General features: G+C 42.4%; 1 protein-coding gene across 1 annotated transcript in view; it reads right to left on the reverse strand.

The window, feature by feature from the left end:
- HECW1 (HECT, C2 and WW domain containing E3 ubiquitin protein ligase 1) overlaps nucleotides 1–6,449 on the reverse strand; it is a 211,042-nt gene extending 204,593 nt beyond the window's left edge. The window contains exon 1 of the mRNA XM_010829072.1: nucleotides 6,308–6,449. Within this exon, the coding sequence (XP_010827374.1) occupies nucleotides 6,308–6,352 (45 nt within the window). The 5' untranslated portion in view covers nucleotides 6,353–6,449. The remainder of the gene's footprint in view (nucleotides 1–6,307) is intronic.
- Between the last annotated feature and the right edge of the window lie 13,618 nt (nucleotides 6,450–20,067).

Genomic DNA, 20,067 nt, shown 5'->3' on the forward strand with positions numbered 1-20,067 from the left:
TCTTTGTGACCCCATGGACTGCAGCACACCAGGCTTCCCTGTCCTTCACCATCTCCTGGAGTTTGCTCAAACTCTTGTCCATTGAGTCGATGATGCCATCCATCCAACCATCTCATCCTCTGTCACCCACTTCTCCTCCTGCCCTCAATCTTTCCCAGCCTCAGGGTCTTTTCCAAGGAGTCGGCTCTTCTCATCATGTGGCTAAAGTACTGGGGCTTCAGCTTCAGCATCAGTCCCTCCAATGAATATTCAGGACTGATTTCCTTTAGGATTGACTGGTTTGATCTCCTTGCTGTAAGGGACTCTCAAGAGTCTTCTCAGCACCACATTTCGAAAGCATCAATTCTTCAGTGCTCAGCCTTCTTTACAGTTCAACTCTCACATCCATACATGACTACTGGAAAAATCATAGCTTTGACTACACAGACCTTTGTGGGCAAAATGATTCTGTTTTTTAATATGTTGTCTAGGTTTGTCACAACTCTTCTTCCAAGGAGCAAGCATTTTTTAATTTCATGGCTACAGTCACCATCGGCAGTGATTTTGAAGCCTAAGAAAATAAAGTCTGTCTCTGTTTCCATTGTTTCACCATCTATTTGCCATGAAGTAATGGGACTGATTGCCATGATCTTAGTTTTCTGAATGTTGAGTTTTAAGCTAGCTTTTCACTTTCTTCTTTCACCTTCATCAAAATGCTCTTTAGTTCCCCTTCATTTTCTGCCATAAGGGTGGTGTCATCTGTATATTCGAAGTGAAGTGAAGTGAAGTGAAGTGAAAGTCGCTCAGTCCTGTCTGACCCTTTGCAACCCCAGGACTATACAGTCCATGGAATTCTCCAGGCCAGAATACTGGAGTGGGTAGCCATCTCCTTCTCCAGGGTATCTTTTCAACGCAGGGATCAAACCCAGGTCTCCCACATTGCAGGCAGATTCTTTACCAGTTGAGCCATAAGGGAAGTCCCTGCATATCTGAGGTTATTGATATTTTTCCTGGCAATCTTGATTCCAGCTTGAGCTTTGTCCAATTCATGTCATGTTTGGGATATTTTAATTAATTTTTGATGGCTATGAGGCTCAACAGGGAACAGGAGCAGCCAAGGATGGAACCCAGGTCTCCCACATTGCAGGCGGAGTCTTTACCAGCTGAGCCACTAGGGAAGCCCTATTGTTTCATGAAACAACATGAAACAATTTCATGCATAGCTGCATGAAACAAGAGTGCAGCCTTAGAGCATGGTCTTGGTTCTGCCTCAAGGGATACTCATAACAAAATCTTTGAGCTCTTTACAGAATTAAAACCCTCAATAAATGGAAGATTGTCAGCATTCTTCATTCTAGAAAAGACTACCTGAGGCCAGACTAATGGAACCAGAGAAGCTCATCAAGAGATTACTTGATACTAGATCAAAGGAGTGCAGGTCCTGCACTTACCCTAATCTTAACAGCAACCCCACCCTTTGAACTATTACTCTAAAACTCCTCACTAAATCCTCCTCGGTTGGAACACACAGTTTTTGAGGGGCATGAGCCTGCTGTGATCTTCTCTGCCTGGCAAAGCAATAAAGCTAATCTTTTCTCCTTCATCCAAAACTCTGTCTCTGAGATTCGATTTGTCTCTGGTGCACAGAGGCCAAGTTTTTGTCATCAAGTCCATGGTGGGCCCCAGGCTGAGAAGCCTGAGTTTAGAAAGCACAAGACAGGCAGAGAACTCATCTGGAGGCAGCCGATGAGAGTTTTGACAATATGATTAGAAGGACAGCGGGGAGAGGAGAGGCTTGTACCATTAGATAGTAAAGGGGAGAACTTGGTGACTGATTAGAAGAGGGTGTTGAGGAAAAGAGAGGAGTTCCTTTGGCTGATCTCTTTCTTTGTACTCTGAATTTAGAATCACTTTCTTACAGACTATAAAATTCCTCAAAATCACTGTCCTTCAGACCTAGTTTTTGTCATTTATCGCCAGTAAGTCCAGCTAAGGATGGAAGAATGACAAGAGTTTGGTCTTTGTATCTAAATCTATGTGGCTGAAGGGGAAAAAAAAAAAACCTGCTTTAATTCTACTTATTAAAAATAGCTATTAAATTAATGTGTTGCACATGATAGTGTATTTATGTCAATACCACATTTTCAATTTATCCTACCCTCCCCTTCCTCTGCTGTGTCCACAAGTGCATTCTCTACATCTGCATCTCCATTTTTCCCCTGTAAATAGGTTCATCAGTACTATTTTTTCTGGATTCCATATATATGCATTAATATATGATATTTGTGATGACCTAGAGGGGTGGGATGTGGATGGAGAGAGGAGCAAGGCAGAGGGGATATATATATATATATATAAACACACAAACACACACACACACAATTATGACTGATTCGCATTGTTGTACAGCAGAAACCAACATAACATTGTAAAGCAATTATCCTCCAATTAAAAAAAATAATGCACTGCAAAGCTTTGGGTAAATTAAATCATAGGAAGTATGTCAGCTGCCTTTCCATCTGGGTCAGACAGTCTGATCAGTGGAAGACAAGGGCTGCATTTTGCACAGAGCTCTTTGCAGCCACCCACTCCCTCTGACTAAACAGACAGGCAATGTGAGGGCTCACCCAGGGAGGGATGTGCATGGCTCAGCTACAGGAGTGTGTAGTGAGACTGCGACAATATTTACTCCTTGAAAAATGAATGATGCTCCTGAAAAGATGCCTATAAATTGATTTTACTTTCATACAAACTATCTCCTCAATGACTTGCTTTAAAATTTCTGAGGTGTATTTTAAAATATAAAAATGTGTTTAGGTTCTAAGCAAAATGCGTGTCTCTCTCTAGGGCAACGTCTGCTGTCCCATGACATGGCACACAGATCTTCCATGAAAAACTAAGAAAAGCCCACTTAGGTCCACAGATGCCCAGGTACTCTGCCACGTCAGGGCCCTCACACCCCCACGGCAGCAACAGCTGCCCTCCCCTAGATACATCGTGGAGGTTCCTCCTCCCTACAACTTGCTGAATGATGTGATGAGTGGGCACCTCCCTTTATCTCATATCTGGAGGGGAGTTCTTACTCTTTCATTAAATACTGGTCAGCATCAAGAACCTGTTATCTCTCCTCTCTGCCTTTCCAAGGGCTGTGTGGGAAGCCCAGGCCCACTCTCTGGTTGCCTACATTGTGATCTTCTAAGACAATGTCTCTAAGCAACAGACTTATTTGGGCATAAGAAGTAAACTGAAGTACTTCTGGTCTAGTTCTTCTCTCACAAATATTTATTAAACTACAATCCACAGTTCAGCCACCATTTTGAACTATTCTCCATCCATCCCACAGGTACTTTTTATGGGACAGTGATTTCCTCTTAAAATACCCTGAATGAAGGGATTAAACCCATTCTTACAGGTACAAACTCATTATTTTTGGCACTTTTAATTTTTCTGTATATTGTCCAAATATGCATTCAGCTTCTCTATATGATACTGATACTGAAATCTATGTATTTTTGCAACCAGAGAGCCGGAGGAGACCCACAAAGAAACAGGATTTGCTCATGAGACTCATAATACCAATCAATTCTTACTGTATCCTCACTACATGCTGGGCCAGTGCTGAGAACATCCCTGGCATCACTTCATCTCATCCTCATATAACCTTCTAACAGTCCAATGAAACAGATCCTATTTTTATCATCCCTCTATACTGCTGTAGATTCAGAAATGGAGCCTCCCTCAGAGAAGTTAAAGGCCACCAAATTAAAAGGCCAAGCCAGGGCCTCGAACTATACCTATTGGGTACAAGTGTTTTATGGATGGCCTGCCACATGCCAGGTATTATTCTAGCTGGTGCTGGGAACCAGCTCTGAATAGGACAGGCAAATACATCCTTGACCTTAGAGGTTATACTTTAATAGGGGGACTAAACACACAGAAATTGCACCATGAACACCATGAGTGAAAACAAAGCACGATGGAGCCTGGAGAGTGCCTGTACGTGTGTGGAGACTCTTTTACATTGGGTGCTTACAGAGACCACTGAGAAGGTGACGTTGAGAAAAATCCTAAATGAAAAGATGCAGTAAGCCATTTCAATATCTGGGGGACATGCTCCTCACATGAAGAACAAAGACCCTAAGAGCAGACTGGCTTGCTGAACTCAAGGGTGGGAAAGACAACCAGTGATACTAGAAATAGGTGGAAAAGGAGGGGCAGCAGTAGGCGGGGGCAGGCCGCCTAGGACTGGAAGGTTATGGAAAGAATGTTGAACAGAAAAGCCAATTTTGAGCAGAAACATTATGTGATGAGCTGACAAAGTTCCAACAGAGAGGAGAATTGGCTATGCAGGAGACAGATGCTAATCTCAGGATCAGAGTTTCTTAGAAGGCAAGATGAGCTAGCATCCTATGTATAAATTGACAGTTTGACCCGGGACAGTGGGAATGAGAAGGAACAGAGCTTGTGAGCCCGCGTTCAGGCAGGCTAGTGCAGTGGGCTGTGTGCAGGCAAGCTGATCGGGGTCTGATGGCCTCTATTTTCTCAGCGAAGGAAAGCGGGTCATCATGGTGGAGAGGGGGCAGGTGCTATAGATTTGAGGAAAAAGAAGAAAATATGAAATAGCTTTCTTTGAGTGTAGGAAAAGTTGAGTGCTCCTTGGGAGTGCTAAAGGGCTCTTGAGATTTGTGGTTATAAAAATTCTTTTACTTCCTAGAACAAGGGTGGGCAAAATTGGGTTTAACCATGGCTGGACTTTGCCAGGTGAGAGTGACAAAGAGATGAATGGGTCAGTGATAAGGCTAAAGAGGGAGGTGAAACATGTGTGTGATCATGTAGTTAAGATCAACAGATTTGGGGCAGGCCAGTGAGCTGCAAAGCGGGGAGAGGATGGTCTAAGAGTGGTATACTGGGATCTGAGAATTCGGAAGTGATGCAGCCACTCGTGTTGGGAAGACCTAGACCAGAACCGTGGGAGTCAATGGCTGAGGAAGGTTGGCCATAGGAACTGAGAGGCCAGAATGTGGGAGAGATTGTCTCTTTAATATGAATACGGAAGCCATCAAGAAATACAACAGAATTATCTCTTAGCTGCATTTTATAGTACAATTATGGATAATAAGAACAGTGGTCACTGATTTTTGTTCATGCCTTTATTCAGGATTAAACTTGTAGAGGATAAAACTCAGGACTCATAACTACCACATCTGGACCTTAATTCTACATGAGTAATTCTGATGGTCAGGAGTATAAATTCATTTCCTGGCATCTCTATTTTACTGTTTAGGAAATACAGAGCAGTGGGGTATTTTCTCTAATATTTGGCAACAAACTCTTGTTAAATGAATGAGAAAAGTGTTAGTCCCATTTTAATTTGTGCAGCCCAAGTAAGAAGAAAAAATATGGGAAAATGATACTATACATTACTTTATTCCATTATTTCCCTACATTATTCAAGAAAAGATTTTAAGTGTGGGAATTGAGTGTGCAAAGGAATAAGGCAAAAAATGCAAATAACTGTTGGGGTTGGGTATGCTGTTGGCTTGAAAAAGCGCCTTTCCTGCCCTTCAAATGCCCACAGCTAGTAAGTCAGACAGCAGAGATTTGAATCCAGTTTTGTTTGATTTCAGTGTGATCATCACTTCTTGTTCCTATTAGTTCAACAAAGTGAACTAACGTTCAATGAAGTGGACAGCGTATTTGTGCATGCGCATCCCTCCCTCCAAATAAGCAATAATTACCCCCAAGTCCTGCATCTGGAATGGAGGTTATCCATACCTTTCTTTTCAGCTTGAAGTGTTTCAAAAAGGCAAATTTGGGACGTCTGAGGGCACAATGCAGAATCTTCCTAAGGCAGGTTATCTGAGAGAACTCTACCCATAAACCACATGGTTGTTTCAGGTTATAAACAACTCTTTGAAATGTTAGTCTCCCAGTTGAGAAAACCTCCTTATTTCTCCTCACCAGTAGTCATTATGCCCTAAGAAAGCAAAATCACCTCATTTTGGCTAAGCCTTTAGAAAAAGGCAATTAAAGAAACTTACAATTGCTAGAAAGGGTCTAGAAAGAAAAAAGAATAATAGTTTCAAATAGTTTAAGAAAAAAATATTAGGTTAATGTTGACAATTTTAAGCAAGCAAGATTTTTTTTTTTGTCATTTGAAAGTGTAACACACACAAACCATACAGTTGTTTGAAAAATTAGAGAGGCTCCAATGAAACTCAGGGAGTCTTTAAAATAACCCGGTAGTGGCTATGTGCACATGCATCTATTTGGGTGCACAAATACCTGAACCCCTAAACTGAAGTATTAGTGCTAAGATTATACTAACCTCCTCTGAAAGGCAGTCCTCTTTAGGTTCTGACAGAGCAGCCATTTTCGTCAAAGTTAGTTGTGGTCAAGAACATGGGCAGGGAAACTGTCCACAGCCCTGGGGGAGGTATAAAAAACTCTAGGGGTCAGACTCTGCTCTCAGTCCTAGCGCTGCCTGATAATTCTGACTTACCCTTGGCTGAGCACAGACAGAGCCTTTACACCCTCACATGCCTGAGGACTTGACTCATTTAAGGGCTTCTGGTCCCTCTGTTAAGAGCAACACAGACAAACTCCAAAGGAGAAAAAAGATCTATCTCTGTGATTAAGATGCAAGGACTGGCTTCTGAGTTTTGGGACTGCTTAATGAAAAAGCCCTGGAAAAGAGCCCTAATCTAAAAGTGGGGACCCTGTCTTCCTCCCCAGGCAGCCCAATGCAACCTTAAATCCTGGGCTCAGTTCAGGTGGTTGAAAGGGGTCAGACCTAATGATCTACTAGACCCAAGATTAATTATTGCGAGGGGTAGGGGCAGCAACAAACTTTGGAGTAAGCACATTTGAGGGCTCGGCTCCTCGGGTCAGTCTTGCAGATCATGTGTTTTGAACCAAAGAAATTAAAAAAGTAGAGTTAATCTGCCTGTTAATCAACCTGAACTTTGCTTTCTGCATAGACCAAGAAAGGCAAAAGCCCTGATGTCAATTTATTGTACAGGATAACCATGGAACTTTTAATTATGTCTGAAAAGTGGCTGGTGTGGAAGTGGCCAGTGGAAGGCAGCCCTCTGGGTGTGGGGAGGAGACCACCTGGGCTGTGCTTCTCTCTCTGGCCAGCATCTCAACCAGTGTGGCTGGGGGCTATTTTCCTGCTTGAAGTAGGGGAGAACTTGGACCCTCCTTGCCAATCCCAGGTATCTCTGACCTACTGGTGCTCGACACACTGCCTTCATCACTCTGCTTGTGGGTCAGGTTTAATTTACTTACTTTCTCTCAGACTCTTTCCCTGAAGGAGTGCTTTTCCCAGAGTGTGACTGCTGAGTTGAACACTTGAGTTGAAAGGTGCAAATCTGGAGTCAGCATCTTTGTAATTTGAGATTTCTTATCCCTCAGTGAAATGTTAAAAAAAAAAAAGAAAAGCAAACTTTTTATAGAAAGGCCATTTAGAATTTGAAAACCAGAATGTTTGGCTAGACTGTCGTCAATCTGACGGCCATTTATCAGGCACTTTCTGTGTAAAAGCCGCAGTGCTGACTGGCTCTGAGGCCCATGGAGCCCAGGGGCTGGCTGGCCACCCTCTCCCCAGGACACTTGTTAATCTTACTGCAAAAGCCGGCTCCAAGGCCAGAGGCAATCAAAAGCCCTTCCTTTCGACAAGTTCCTGAGGCTCTTTTGAGTGGTGGAATTACAAGTGATATTTTCCTCTTTGTTTATAAGTATTTCCAAGGAGGATATACTATTTGTGTATTTTTTTAATGTTAAAAATGGTGATACCTTTTATACTTATTTTGGTCTTCATTGTAGTTCTAAAAATCTCTAGCGTTTCATGGTTAGTATTATAATGGATGAGTATAAAGTTGGTTTATTGGATTGTATAGAAATGATCAAGTTCATGTAAAGAAAAACAATATATGTAACTGAATATATACATATATGTGTATATGCCTGCATGTGTGCTAAGCTGCTTTAGTTGTGTCTGATTCTTTGTGACCCTGTGGACTGTAGCCTACCAGGCTCCTCTGTCCATGGGATTCTCCAGGCAAGAATACTGGAGAGGGTTGCCATGCCTTCCTCCTGGGGATCTTCCTGAACCAGGGACTGAATCAGCATCTCTTACATCTCTTGCATTGGCGGCTGTTTTTTTTCTTTTTTTTTACCACTAGAGCCACCTGGGAAGCGAGTATGTGTGTGTATGTGTGTGTGTGTGTGTGTGTGTGTGTATGACTAGGGGAGACAGGACTGGTTCTTTTAGATCAGGGGTCTTCTCCAGTGTTGTTTCGTTAAAGAGTCCCAGAAAATAAGAATCAAATCCTTTGTGTGTGTGTGTGTATAATCACAGTTACCAGACAGACAGATAGACTATTACTGCTGGAACACAGGGACTGTGCAGCAGATGGCTGGGGAAGACTTTGTCAAGTCAGCCCAAGGAGGCAGTGGGTCTCTGTTATGGACTGACTTGTGTCCCCCCACCAAATTCATTTGTTTAAATCCTAACTCCCTGTATTTGGAGACTGTGCCTTTAGAGAAGTAATTAATGTTAAATGAGGGCTTTAGAGTTGGGTCCTGATCCAAGAAGACTGGTGTCCTTACAAGAACAAGAAGAGATGCCAAGGATTCAGGCACTTAGAGAAAAGGCCATTTTTGTACACAATGAGAAGACAGTAGTCTGCAAGCCAAGAAGAGAGGCATCAAAAGAAACCAATCCTGTGAACACCTTGATTTGGACTTCCAGCCGCCAAAACTGGGACATGATAGAATGGCCATAGAGAAACAACTCTTCATAAGAGATCAGGACTGCACCAGCAATCCTCAGTTTAAAAATGGCAAGCTGATTTTGGAAAAATTGAATAGCACTTCCCTTTAGAAACAGTGAGCTTAAGTCCACAGACCAAATGCAAAGGCAAAGTTCAAAAACTAAACTGAGTTCAGAAAGCAAAGGCTAGATTAAATTCAGCTCCACAACCACATAGCCAGTGGTCACTTAACCAAAAAGACCCTTCCCAACTGTCTCACCAATATGCCATGAATCAATTAGAACAATACAAGTGAATCGCCTTTGAAGAATGCACCATGGTACAGAATAATAAAGGCCACGGGGAGTTTAACTATCACAAAACCCAACTGCACGTTAAAAGGCTGTCTTGCAGGAAAGTACATCCTCCCTTCTGCCATAGGACTCATCACTAACGAGGCAGTGGGAAGATTACTCTCCACTCCTGGCATCACATGGGCTTGGAGGTCAGGCTCTTAGATTAAGAAAAGAAACAAAAGTTGTGTATGGAAAGTACATTAAAGTGTCAACCCAAGTGTCTACTGATTTATACAAGAAAGTCACCTTGGAGAAGATAAGAGAAGAACAGTAACATGTCAGAGTGTTTCCAGATGTCTGCATTTTAAGCATAAGCCACGGGAGCAGACAAGGGATAACGCGGTGGGGCCAGTGCTGACTCAGAAGCAGGCCAGCTCCTTAACATGCCTGTCAAACAACCTGCTGTTTCCTCTCCTCAGACCTGAGGCCTTGTCTCTGATGTCACATCCCCTGGAAAGCCTAAGCCAGGTGACAAACTGATCTCATCTCAAAGAGGGCTTTTCCTCAGTGTAACCTTAGGCAGTTTTCCGGGTACCTGGCACCTTTTATTTTTTCAGGCTTAGGTTGTATACCCCTCTGATGATGTAGATCACATTTTGCATTAGCCTGAGGAGCAGGTTAAAACCGGAGTTTCCAGTAGGCTGAGTTCAGAGAAGCCAAATGCCCCAGAGAGCTTCCTCCAAAAAGGACTTCCCGGAAGATAAGAATTCACTGGAATTCCAGGGCTGGACACACCCATAGCAGCCCACCTGAGCAGAAGGTGAGGAGCTCTCCCGTCTCGTTCCAGCCTTGAGCCAGCAGGCCAGTCCCATCCCTGGGCAAGGCCCATCTTGGCTGAGGGATTCAGGCATCTGGGAGAAGCTGCCCCATCACTTGACTCACTGTGCTGTGGCGGAAACCGGCCAAGCCTGACTGGAGGGCTCTTCCCGAATCAGCTAGACTCTGCCTTCAGCCTCTCTCTTCTCTGTTGTGTGTTCAAAGCCTTCTTGCTTTGTCCACCTCGATATTCAGCTCCAGTTTCACTGCTTCTATTCTGTTGCTCCTCCTGCCTGGACAACTGGCTCCCCTCTTTGGGGGATGGTCCTTACAGATGGAGCTGGAGTTGGGCTCACCACTCTGGGGATATGTCCTCAGATTATCGCACTTAAGAGTTCTGACCCACCCCATAAAGTGACAAACATCACATATAAGTAGACAGGGTGAGTGCAGGGAGAAATGGTAGAGCCAGTGAACAGTGTAGCTGGTCCCTCCTCTCTTCTCCCTGCCCCGCCTGCTGCGTGTCCCCTCATGGGAAGCCCTGGAAAGCCCTGTCCACCCCCAGGATGGAGGCAGACAGGCTCCTGGTTCCCAAGCCTGTTTGTCTTACTGCCCCCACTGAGGACTCAACACAGTCATCTTTAGCACATGGAAAAAATGATTTGTGAAACAGCAAATGGTGTCTTTTGGAGCTGAGGTTCTTTCTAAATCATTCTTATTTCATTTCTCATTCAATTTCTCTTTCTTTTTACATAGGGGAAAAAACCCTCAAATCTTTTTTTACTTACACTAGTAAGTAAAAGTGATACTCTACTTACAAAGTCCTCAGTGGTTTCTGTTCAACTTTCCCCAGTCCGTCATTTTTAATTTATATGAAAGGAAAAGGAATGCCATTTGTAAGATTTCAGTTAGCCTCATCTGATGAATTGAGAACTAAGGTAAGAAGCAACACAAAGATAAAACCAGACTGTAATTTATGAAAAGACAGCATTTATCACCAGAGTACTCAACAGAGCCACCAGGTAGGAAACAGTGTGATTTAAATCTCCAATCTGCAGCTAGCTAACCGTGTGACCCTAGGTATATCACTTAAATTCCTCGGTAAAATTACACTTTCCTCATTTATATAAAGAAAAGAAGAAAAGGACCAGAGATTCTAGTCTTTTCTAGGCCTATCATTTTCTAATTCTATGACTAAAATCAGTCTAAAACTTTAAATTCTATTCCAGAAATTTACCTTAAGCCTAAAAAATTTAAACATCCAGTAATTTAAATATTTAACATCATGGAATTTTAAAGATGTATTCCTAAGAGAGACTTTTATTCACTGCAATTATGCGTGTGTGCTAAATCACTTCAGTTGTGTCTGACTCTTTACGACCCTACAGACTGTAGCCCGCCAGGCTCCTCTGTCCATGGGATTCTCCAGGCAAGAATACTGGAATGGGTTGCCACATCCTCCTCAAGGGGACCTTCCCAAGTCAGGGATCGAACCTGCATCTCTTATGTCTCCTCTGTTGGCAGATGGGTTCTTTACCACTAATGCCACCTGGGAAGCCCAATTATGTGTGAGTCTATTAGAAACATCTGGTTATCTAGTGAAGCCTGATATTTCTCTAACAAAAAGTGGGATGTATGCGTTCTGATAAGTTTATTTGGGATCTCATTTCACTGCATGATTTTGAGATGTGCTTCTGTCTGTCTGAATCTATCATTATATGTATCAATATAGATATTTTCAGAATCTATCAATATATCTCCATATTTGTGTGGAGATTCCCCACCCCCAGCACACATATATTAAAACATAAGAACAGAATAGCAAAGTAAAGAAGCACCAGAGTTAGTTCTAAGAGGAGGACAAAAGAGGAGGACACAGGACTTACAGGAGCTGCTGAGTTTTTGACGGTGACACTGGGGGTGGTGGCTCGCAAGGCTCCACTCACTCCATGGTAGTATTTGAAGCAGATCTTAGTTTCAGCTGAAAGACAAAAATAAAATGGGACTGAGAAGTAGGGTGTAACCCTGGAAGAAAGGGCCAGGGCCAGAGAGGACACCCCCAGGAACTGCCACCCAATTCCTCCCACCCAGGCAGCCACCCCTGACAGCCTTGCTTTACTTGTGGCCTCACGGTCCAACTTTTTTCTGAATGTGCATCATCAAAATTTGTTTTGGTCTTAGTGTTTTTGAACCCAAGGCAAATCTATCATTTAGACTTTTCAGCATTCATCCTATCCCATTAGAAGTTATTGCTTTTAAACCCTCAGTTTTAAGATTTTAGGTGATTTGGTGATCACTACCAGTCTGTTTCTTCTATAATTTTCTCTTATTGAATTCATTGTGATTAGTATGTTGGTAATTTGAAGGAAGACTTTGAGAAATTATTGAAATACACAGAAGAGAGGCATATTTTCTGATGATGATCACTAGATAATAATGTGGAAACTCCATAACTTTTTAGCATTTTGTTTTGCAGAGGACAAAATCTGTGGCCAACTTGAGTTTGGTTCATTGGAAGGTGACCTGCTTTTCCCAATTTACTGTCAATAGGGTTTTTTCTCTTTAAATTTGAAAAATTTATTGGGCTTTGTCTTAGTCCTTTATATTAATTTTGTCTGGAACAACATGCAGACTCTCCCAATTTGAGTTTTCTTGTTTCTTAAATCTGGGAATTTGTCTTCAATTATAATGTATTTAAAAATAATGTCTACAATTTTCTTAGCATTCATTTTAATATGTTCATTATGGAAAATATGGACAATGAAGCAAAGTATAAAAAACACTTTTAAGAATGTGTTTTGCATACTTGAGTGTATACGCTTTATATAATAACACCTTTTGCTTTTTATTTTATTTTATTTTTTTTCCTTTTTTTATTATTATTTTTTTTATAATTTTATTTTATTTTTAAACTTTACATAATTGTATTAGTTTTGCCAAATATCAAAATGAATCCATCACAGGTATACATGTGCTCCCCATCCTGAACCCTCCTCCCTCCTCCCTCCCCATACCATCCCTCTGGGTCGTCCCTGTGCACTAGCCCCAAGCATCCAGTATCGCACCTTTTGCTTTTTAAAGTAAATTGTTAATAAAGCATGTTCAACCATCTAAGGACCTGATGCTGGGAAAGACTGAGGGCCAGAGGAGAAGGAGGTGACAGAGGATGAGATGGTTGGATGGCATCGCCCACTCAAAGGACATGAGTTTAAGCAAACTCTGGGAGATAGTAAAGGACAGGGGAGCCTGGTGTGTAGCAGCCCATGAGGTCTCAAGGAGTCAGACATGATTTAGTGATTGAACATCAACGATCAATTCAAAGCTTTGTAGATAACATTCCTTGTTCTATGGAATCTGAATCAATTTGTAACTTGAAAATATTTTCCTCATCTTGGAAATTTGGGATTATCCCTTAAAATTAATGCCTTTTTGAAAATTATTTTTAAGTTCAAGTTTGTTCTCTAGGATAATGGAGCAAAAGTTGCTTCTTATCTACCAACACTCATTCTCCTTTTCATCCTTAATGATTAAATTTCAGTTTTATTTTGGGTAGTAATGCCCAGCTAAAGAACGTTTTGTAGCCTCCTTTGCAGATCACATTTATGCTCTTTGCCATTGTTATTTGGGGGTTTCTAGCATATGTAGCTGAACCTAAACCTAGATGATATAGAAAAGTTTCTTTCAATATATCATATAAAGCATATGAGAATTGCAATATTCTTCTTTAGAAGATAGGGCTATTTAAGGATTCTCCCTTTCTGTGGCCAAATTGCTTTCTACAAAGCACTGTATACTTCGACCAGAAAATGTAACTCTGATCAACTCTTTAATCCTTGCTAACATTGAATATTATCAATTAAATATAAGTTTAAAATAGCATCTCATTTTTATTCTAAAAGATTTTAATCAACTTTTAATTAGCCATTGTATTTAGTGCTTTTTTTTAATCCATTGAACTGCAGTTAAGATTTCCCACTGCCAAACGTTTACCTTTTGCAGACATATTCTTACTTTACTTTAAAATATCAATATTTTAAGTTTCCTTTCTTCTTCATCCTTGCAGTGCAGTGATTTTGCATATCTGTTGATTGCCTTTTACGCTCTTGGTGGACAATCTTTTAACTTAGTTCCATATTCTCCAAGGCACCCCACATAAGGTCTACATACAGAGATCTATAGGTCTACACATCCTGATTACAGAAAAACCTGAACAAACTTTTTGGCTAAGTCAATATTACTGTTTTAGCCTGAGAGGCAGGTATTTTCTTGGGCTCCAAAATCACTGTGGATGGTGACTGAAGCCATGAAATTAAAAGATGCTTTCTCCTTGGAAGGAAAGCAATGACAAACCTAGACAGTGTATTAAAAAGCAGAGACTTTACTTTGCCTACAAAGGTCCATATAGTCAAAGCTACGGTTTTCCCAGTAGTCATGGACAGATAGATGTGAGAGCTGGACAATAAAAAAAGGCTGAGCACCAAAGAATTGATCTCTTCGAACTGTGGTTCGAAGAGAGTCCAAGAGAGTCCCTTGGACTGTAAGGAGATCAAACCAGTCACTCCTAAAGGAAATCAATCCTGAATATTCATTGGAAGGACTGATGCTGAAATTCCAATATTTTGGCCACCGGATGTGAAAAGCCAACTCTTTGGAAAAGACTCCAACTGAAGGCAGGAGAAGGGGACAACAGAGGATGGGATGGTTGGATGGCATCACTGACTCGATGGACATGAGTTTGAGCAAACTGCAGGAGATGGTGAGGGACAGGGAAGCCTGGCGTGCTGCAGTCCATGGGGTTGCAAAGAGTCAGACACGACTGAATGACTGAACCACAATGACAAGGGATCATGGAGGCACCCTGAGCAGTGAACCAGGTCACCACACTGAGTCACTGCAGTTCAGAATATGAGTTACTCTGCCTGTAAATGCCAGAGAGATGGGCATGGAGGAGCCAAATGGCTTCACTTCAAGTTTAGTTGTGTGGAGGAAAATTTTATATAGCAGGTATCCCAGAAAGGCACTACTAGCTTTCCTTTCAAAGTAAATTATTCCAATGCTTTCACATAAAAAGGTCAGGGAAATTATATACAATCTTTTATTGAATCCTATTGCTAGGTGAGAGGGTCAGTGCATGTTTAGAGCCAAGAATTCATGGAAACCTTCAAAGTATTATGATTGTTTTCTGAAAAACTACTGGTAAATTTTTCTTTTTCTTAAGCGTTTTAAGATTCCAGTATTCAGCAACTTAATTTACTAATGGATTTTCCTTTTATTTAACCTAAATAGCTCCTGCTGTTTAAACGATTTCCTATTCAAACTTGAAAGAGATACTCAATTGTTTTTTGGATGTGAGAGCTGGACCATAAAGAAGGCTGAGCACCAAAGAACTGATGCTTTCAAACTGTGGTGCTGGAGAAGATTCTTGAGAGTCCCTTGGACAGCAAGGAGATTAAAACAGTCAATCCTAAAGGGAATCAACCCTGAACACTCATTGGAAGGACTGATGCTGAAGCTCTAATACTTTGGCCACCTGATACAAAGAGCCGGCTCTTTGGAAAACAACCTGATGCTGAGAAAATTGAGGGCAGGAGGAGAAGGAGGTGACAGGATGAGATGGTTGGATGGCATCATCAACTCAATGGACATGAGTCTGAGAAAACTTCAGGAGATAGTGAAGGACACTGGGGTGCTGCAGTCCATGGGGTCTCAAAGAGTCAGACATGACTGAGTGACTGAATAACAATTTGAGATGGTCTCTATAGAGAAGTTACCTACAATTGTTAAAACACATGAACAATATCATATACAGATGATTTATGGTATGGATTTTAGAATATCACTTTGTCTTGCAAACTTCCATGCTTCTTTGGTGACTGTTATATTCAACTGGTCTGTTTGATTAGCCCCACACTGAATTTTTCCAGGAGGAGACTAGGCACTATTTATCTTTATATTTCCAGTGACATGTAATGCAGCGATTCTCAAGAAACGGCTGTTGAAAAATGACTGATGAAATATTGGTTTCATTTGATTGACTCCACTGCCTTCCTTAACCCAAGAGCAGCTACACTGCCCTCATTACCAAAATGCCAGTCCATGTGCCTGACACCCAGTGAAGCTGCTGCTGTTGCTGCTGCTAAGTCGCTTCAGTCGTGTCCGACTCTGTGCGACCCCACAGACGTCAGCCCACCAGGCTCCCCCATCCCTGGGATTCTCCAGGCAAGAACACTGGAGTGGGTTGCCATTTCCTTCTCCAATGCATGAAAGTGAAAAGTGAAAGTGAAGTTGCTCAGTCATGTCCGACTCCTAGTGACCCCATGGACTGCAGCCTACCAGGCTCCTCTGTCCATGGGATTTTCCAGGCAAGAGTACTGGAGTGGCGTGCCATTGCCATCTCTGCACAGTGAAGCTAATCATTACCAAAACATCAGGGTTTGGAGCAGAGAAGGCTTTATTGAGGGCCATGCAAGAAGACGGTGACTTGTGCCTTTAAAACCCCAAACTCCCTGAAAGCTTTCAGCAAAGCCCTTTTCTAGGAAAGGTGAGGGAGGGGCACAGTGAATTGTTGCACACTTCTTGGTGTCAGATCCTTTGCTCTTGAGATCAGGTCATGGTCATGTAACGATGTCCCTGTAAACCTCCACCAAACAAATTCTCTGTTATGACAAGAAAGGTCAGGGTCCCCAGGCACAACTTTCACCTTTTGAGGTCCAGATCCTGGCTAAGAAGAGGCAGATCTCAGCTGGAGGCTCCCTCAGGGCCAGGTCCCCAGACTATGCCAGCTGTCATCACTGGGGGAGCCAGGCACCCAGAACTCATCTGGCCCTCAGGCTCCTCAGGCTGCCCAAATAACCAGTGCCAAGTCTCACCGACTTCACAGGCAGACTGCTGCTGCCACTAGGTCACAGAGACAAGGATGAGGGAGAGGTTCAGTGCTGCCTCAAGGCTTGGACCAAGGCCAGTGGACAGCCTTGGCCAGGGCTCTGGAGTTTTGTAGGACACAGCCCCCAGCCTGTTCCCCGGGCCTCTCAGTTCACCTGTAATCCAAGTCTCCATCTCTTACCTCACCCCCCACCTCCTACCTCACTCTCTGCCTGATGACCACCACTCCACTGACCATTGGCTAACTGAGCCACTAATGGCTGCTCACTGACAGCAGCTTGCATTGGGGAGGGGCCCACTGCAGTTCCAACCAATGGCTGAGAAGGACTGTTAATGGTTGCTCACTGACAAACGGGGCTTCCCAAGTGGTTCAGTGGCAAAGAATCTGCCTGCAATGCAGGAGACGTGGGTTTGATCCCTGGGTTGGGAAGATCCTCTGGAGAAGGAAATGGCAACTCACTCCAGTTTTCTTGCCTGGGAAATCCCATGGACAGAGGAGCCTGGCGGGCTCCAGTTCATGGGGTCGTGAAGAGTCAGACATGACTAAGCAACTAAACAACAACACTGCGAGCTGCTCACAATGGCACCCCACTCCAGTACTCTTGCCTGGAAAATCCCATGGACAGAGGAGCCTGGTGGGCTCCAGTCCATGGAGTTGCTAAGAGTCGGACACGACTGAGCGACTTCACTCTCACTTTTCACTTTCATGCATTGGAGAAGGAAATGGCAACCCACTCCAGTGTTCTTGCTTGGAGAATCCCAGGGATGGGGGAGCCTGGTGGGCTGCCGTCTATGGGGTCGCACAGAGTCGCTCATGACTGAAGTGACTTAGCAGCAGCAGCAGCAGCACTTAGAGGAGGGGCCTGGCATGGAGCAATGGCTGAGTGACCATTAATGGTCTGGCACTAACTGTTGCCTGATAACAGGGCATGTGTGGAGTGGGTAACCGCTGGCAGCAATAGCCATGTGCTAAGGGCTGTGTGCAGTTGTGCTCTATTACATTCTAGTGGTCCTAATGCTTCATAGATAATTTCCTATGGCCTAATTTTTGAAATGTGGTGCTGGAGAAGACTCTTGAGAGTCCCTTGGACTGCAAGGAGATCCAACCAGTCCATCCTGAAGGAAATCAGTCCTGGGTGTTCATTGGAAGGACTGATGCTGAAACTGAAACTCTAATACTTTGGCTACCTGATGCGAAGAGCTGACTCATTTGAAAAGACCCTGATGCGGGGAAAGATTGACGGGGTGAGGAGAAGGGGACGACAGAGGATGAGATGGTTGGATGGCATCACCGACTCAATGGACATGACTTGGGGTAAACTCCTGGAGTTGGTGATGGACAGGGAGGCCTGGCATGCTGCAGTTCATGGGGTTGCAAAGAGTCTGACATGACTGAGGGACTGAACTGAACTGAAACTGAATATTACATGACTTTTAGAACAGATTCAAGCATAAAGACATTGTTACACTGTTGCTGCCTCTAACAAAAGTATCAGGGTGCAAAGGCCAAGAAATATTAGAGGGTTGTTGGTTGTTTTTTCAGATACTTCACCTAAGGGGGGTGAAGTTCTATCTTTCTCTGCTTTTCTAGTTAAAAATAACAATAATTTTAAAATGCCCTCAAAGTTTAAACACAAGGCATCTCTGTTGTAACTATTTTGTTGTTTATTTGATTCATTATGTACGGAGTAGCAGAAGTCTAGGAAGGAAAAGTGATCTAAGGAAAGAGTAGGAATGTGGGATCAAATACACGCAAGTCCAATTCTTAACTTGCCCATCATTAACAGAATGAGTTATATAGACTCTCTGAGCCTTAGTCTCAATGTAGAATGGTGAGACCATTGCCAGCTTTGTATGCATTGTTTCGTGTATGGCTGTTGCACAGAGCAAATGAAATAACGTGCTATGTGCAAAGCAGCCAACACATACACGTTGCCCTTCTTCACTGTATATCGATTTATGTTCAACAGGACTGTCATGTATAGTTGTTCAGGCATGTCCTACATAAAGCTGTCTAGTCAAGCAGTGAGTCAGAATCCAGTCCATGCTCCACTCAAAGGGTGTAGTTCTTACCCTTTCAGAGGAATATGACATCCTAAACTCTTACAGGTTAATGGTGGATGTGAAATTGATCACCTTATAACATTTTGGCTATTTTTGCCTGGCATATGATTTACTTTCAGAGTTGGGCAGGAGTGACTAGCTCATCACAAAGTGGAATAAAACTGAAGTTTCTACCTCTACAAATATGGATGCTTACAACTATAGTTTTTATTGGGAGGCATGTATTTAAAAAGTACAGACTTTCACTTATAGTATCACTTAAAGAAAGAATAAAACTATTGCTTTTCTTCCTCTCTACTTTCTAGAGATTAGTAGGCCTGGAGGAGGGTGTGGCAACCCATTCCAGTATTCTAGCCTGGACAGAGGAGCCTGGCAGGCTACAGTCCATAGGGTCACAAAGAGTTGGACGTGACTGAAGCGACTTAGCGCGCACGCACGCAGGCCTGTTGTAGCACTTGAAACATCAGCACGCAACGATACTAGTAGCCCTAGTATTTGCATAATGCTCAATTTAGTTTAAAATTTATAACAAATTGGTCTTAATAGTTAATTAGCTTTGAAAATGCACCAGACCATTCATTAGAGAATTATTTTCTAATTTGGCTCTCACAAAAATCCCTATGAAGTAGAAGCAATTATTATTAACCCTTTATAACATGCTTAGCATAATGCTTGGCATATAACAAGGCCTCAATAAATGTTACCTATCACTCCTATTTTACATTTAAGGAAAATGAGGCCAAAAATGTAAGGCCACTTATACAAGGCCACACATGTAGTTCATGGCAGCTAGGATTTAAGAAACTGTTAATTTTCATTTGGTGATTTGTCTTTAAAAATGTTTTTAATAACATAAGATTGTCAACCAGTTAGCAAAAGTGAAATTTCACTTCCAGCAATGATGTTCTAGGTAATTCAAAGAACATCTAGACAAGCTGGAAAAATATGGAAATAACTTTGCCTGAAGTAGGGTTGTCAGATAAAACACTGGATATCCACCTAAGTGTGAGTGTCAGATAAACAGAGAATAAGTTCTCAGTATAAGTCTGTTCCAATTATTACATGGGACAGAAACTGTAAAAGTTATCCATTCTTTACCTTAAACTCAAATTTTATTGGGAGTCCAATAAATTTTTTCCTCCTAAAAGTGGAAATCCTAACCTGAAGACATCAGAGAACTAGCAAGACAATGGTAAATTGAAGATAAGATACAGAAGAAAAAAACTTGGAGATGAGCCCAGGATTTGGGGTTGCTGTATCCTTGTGGGGGGCTG

The sequence above is a fragment of the Bison bison genome, unplaced genomic scaffold (assembly GCF_000754665.1).
Source record: "Bison bison bison isolate TAMUID 2011002044 unplaced genomic scaffold, Bison_UMD1.0 scf7180017864499, whole genome shotgun sequence".
Taxonomy (NCBI): Eukaryota; Metazoa; Chordata; class Mammalia; order Artiodactyla; family Bovidae; genus Bison; species Bison bison.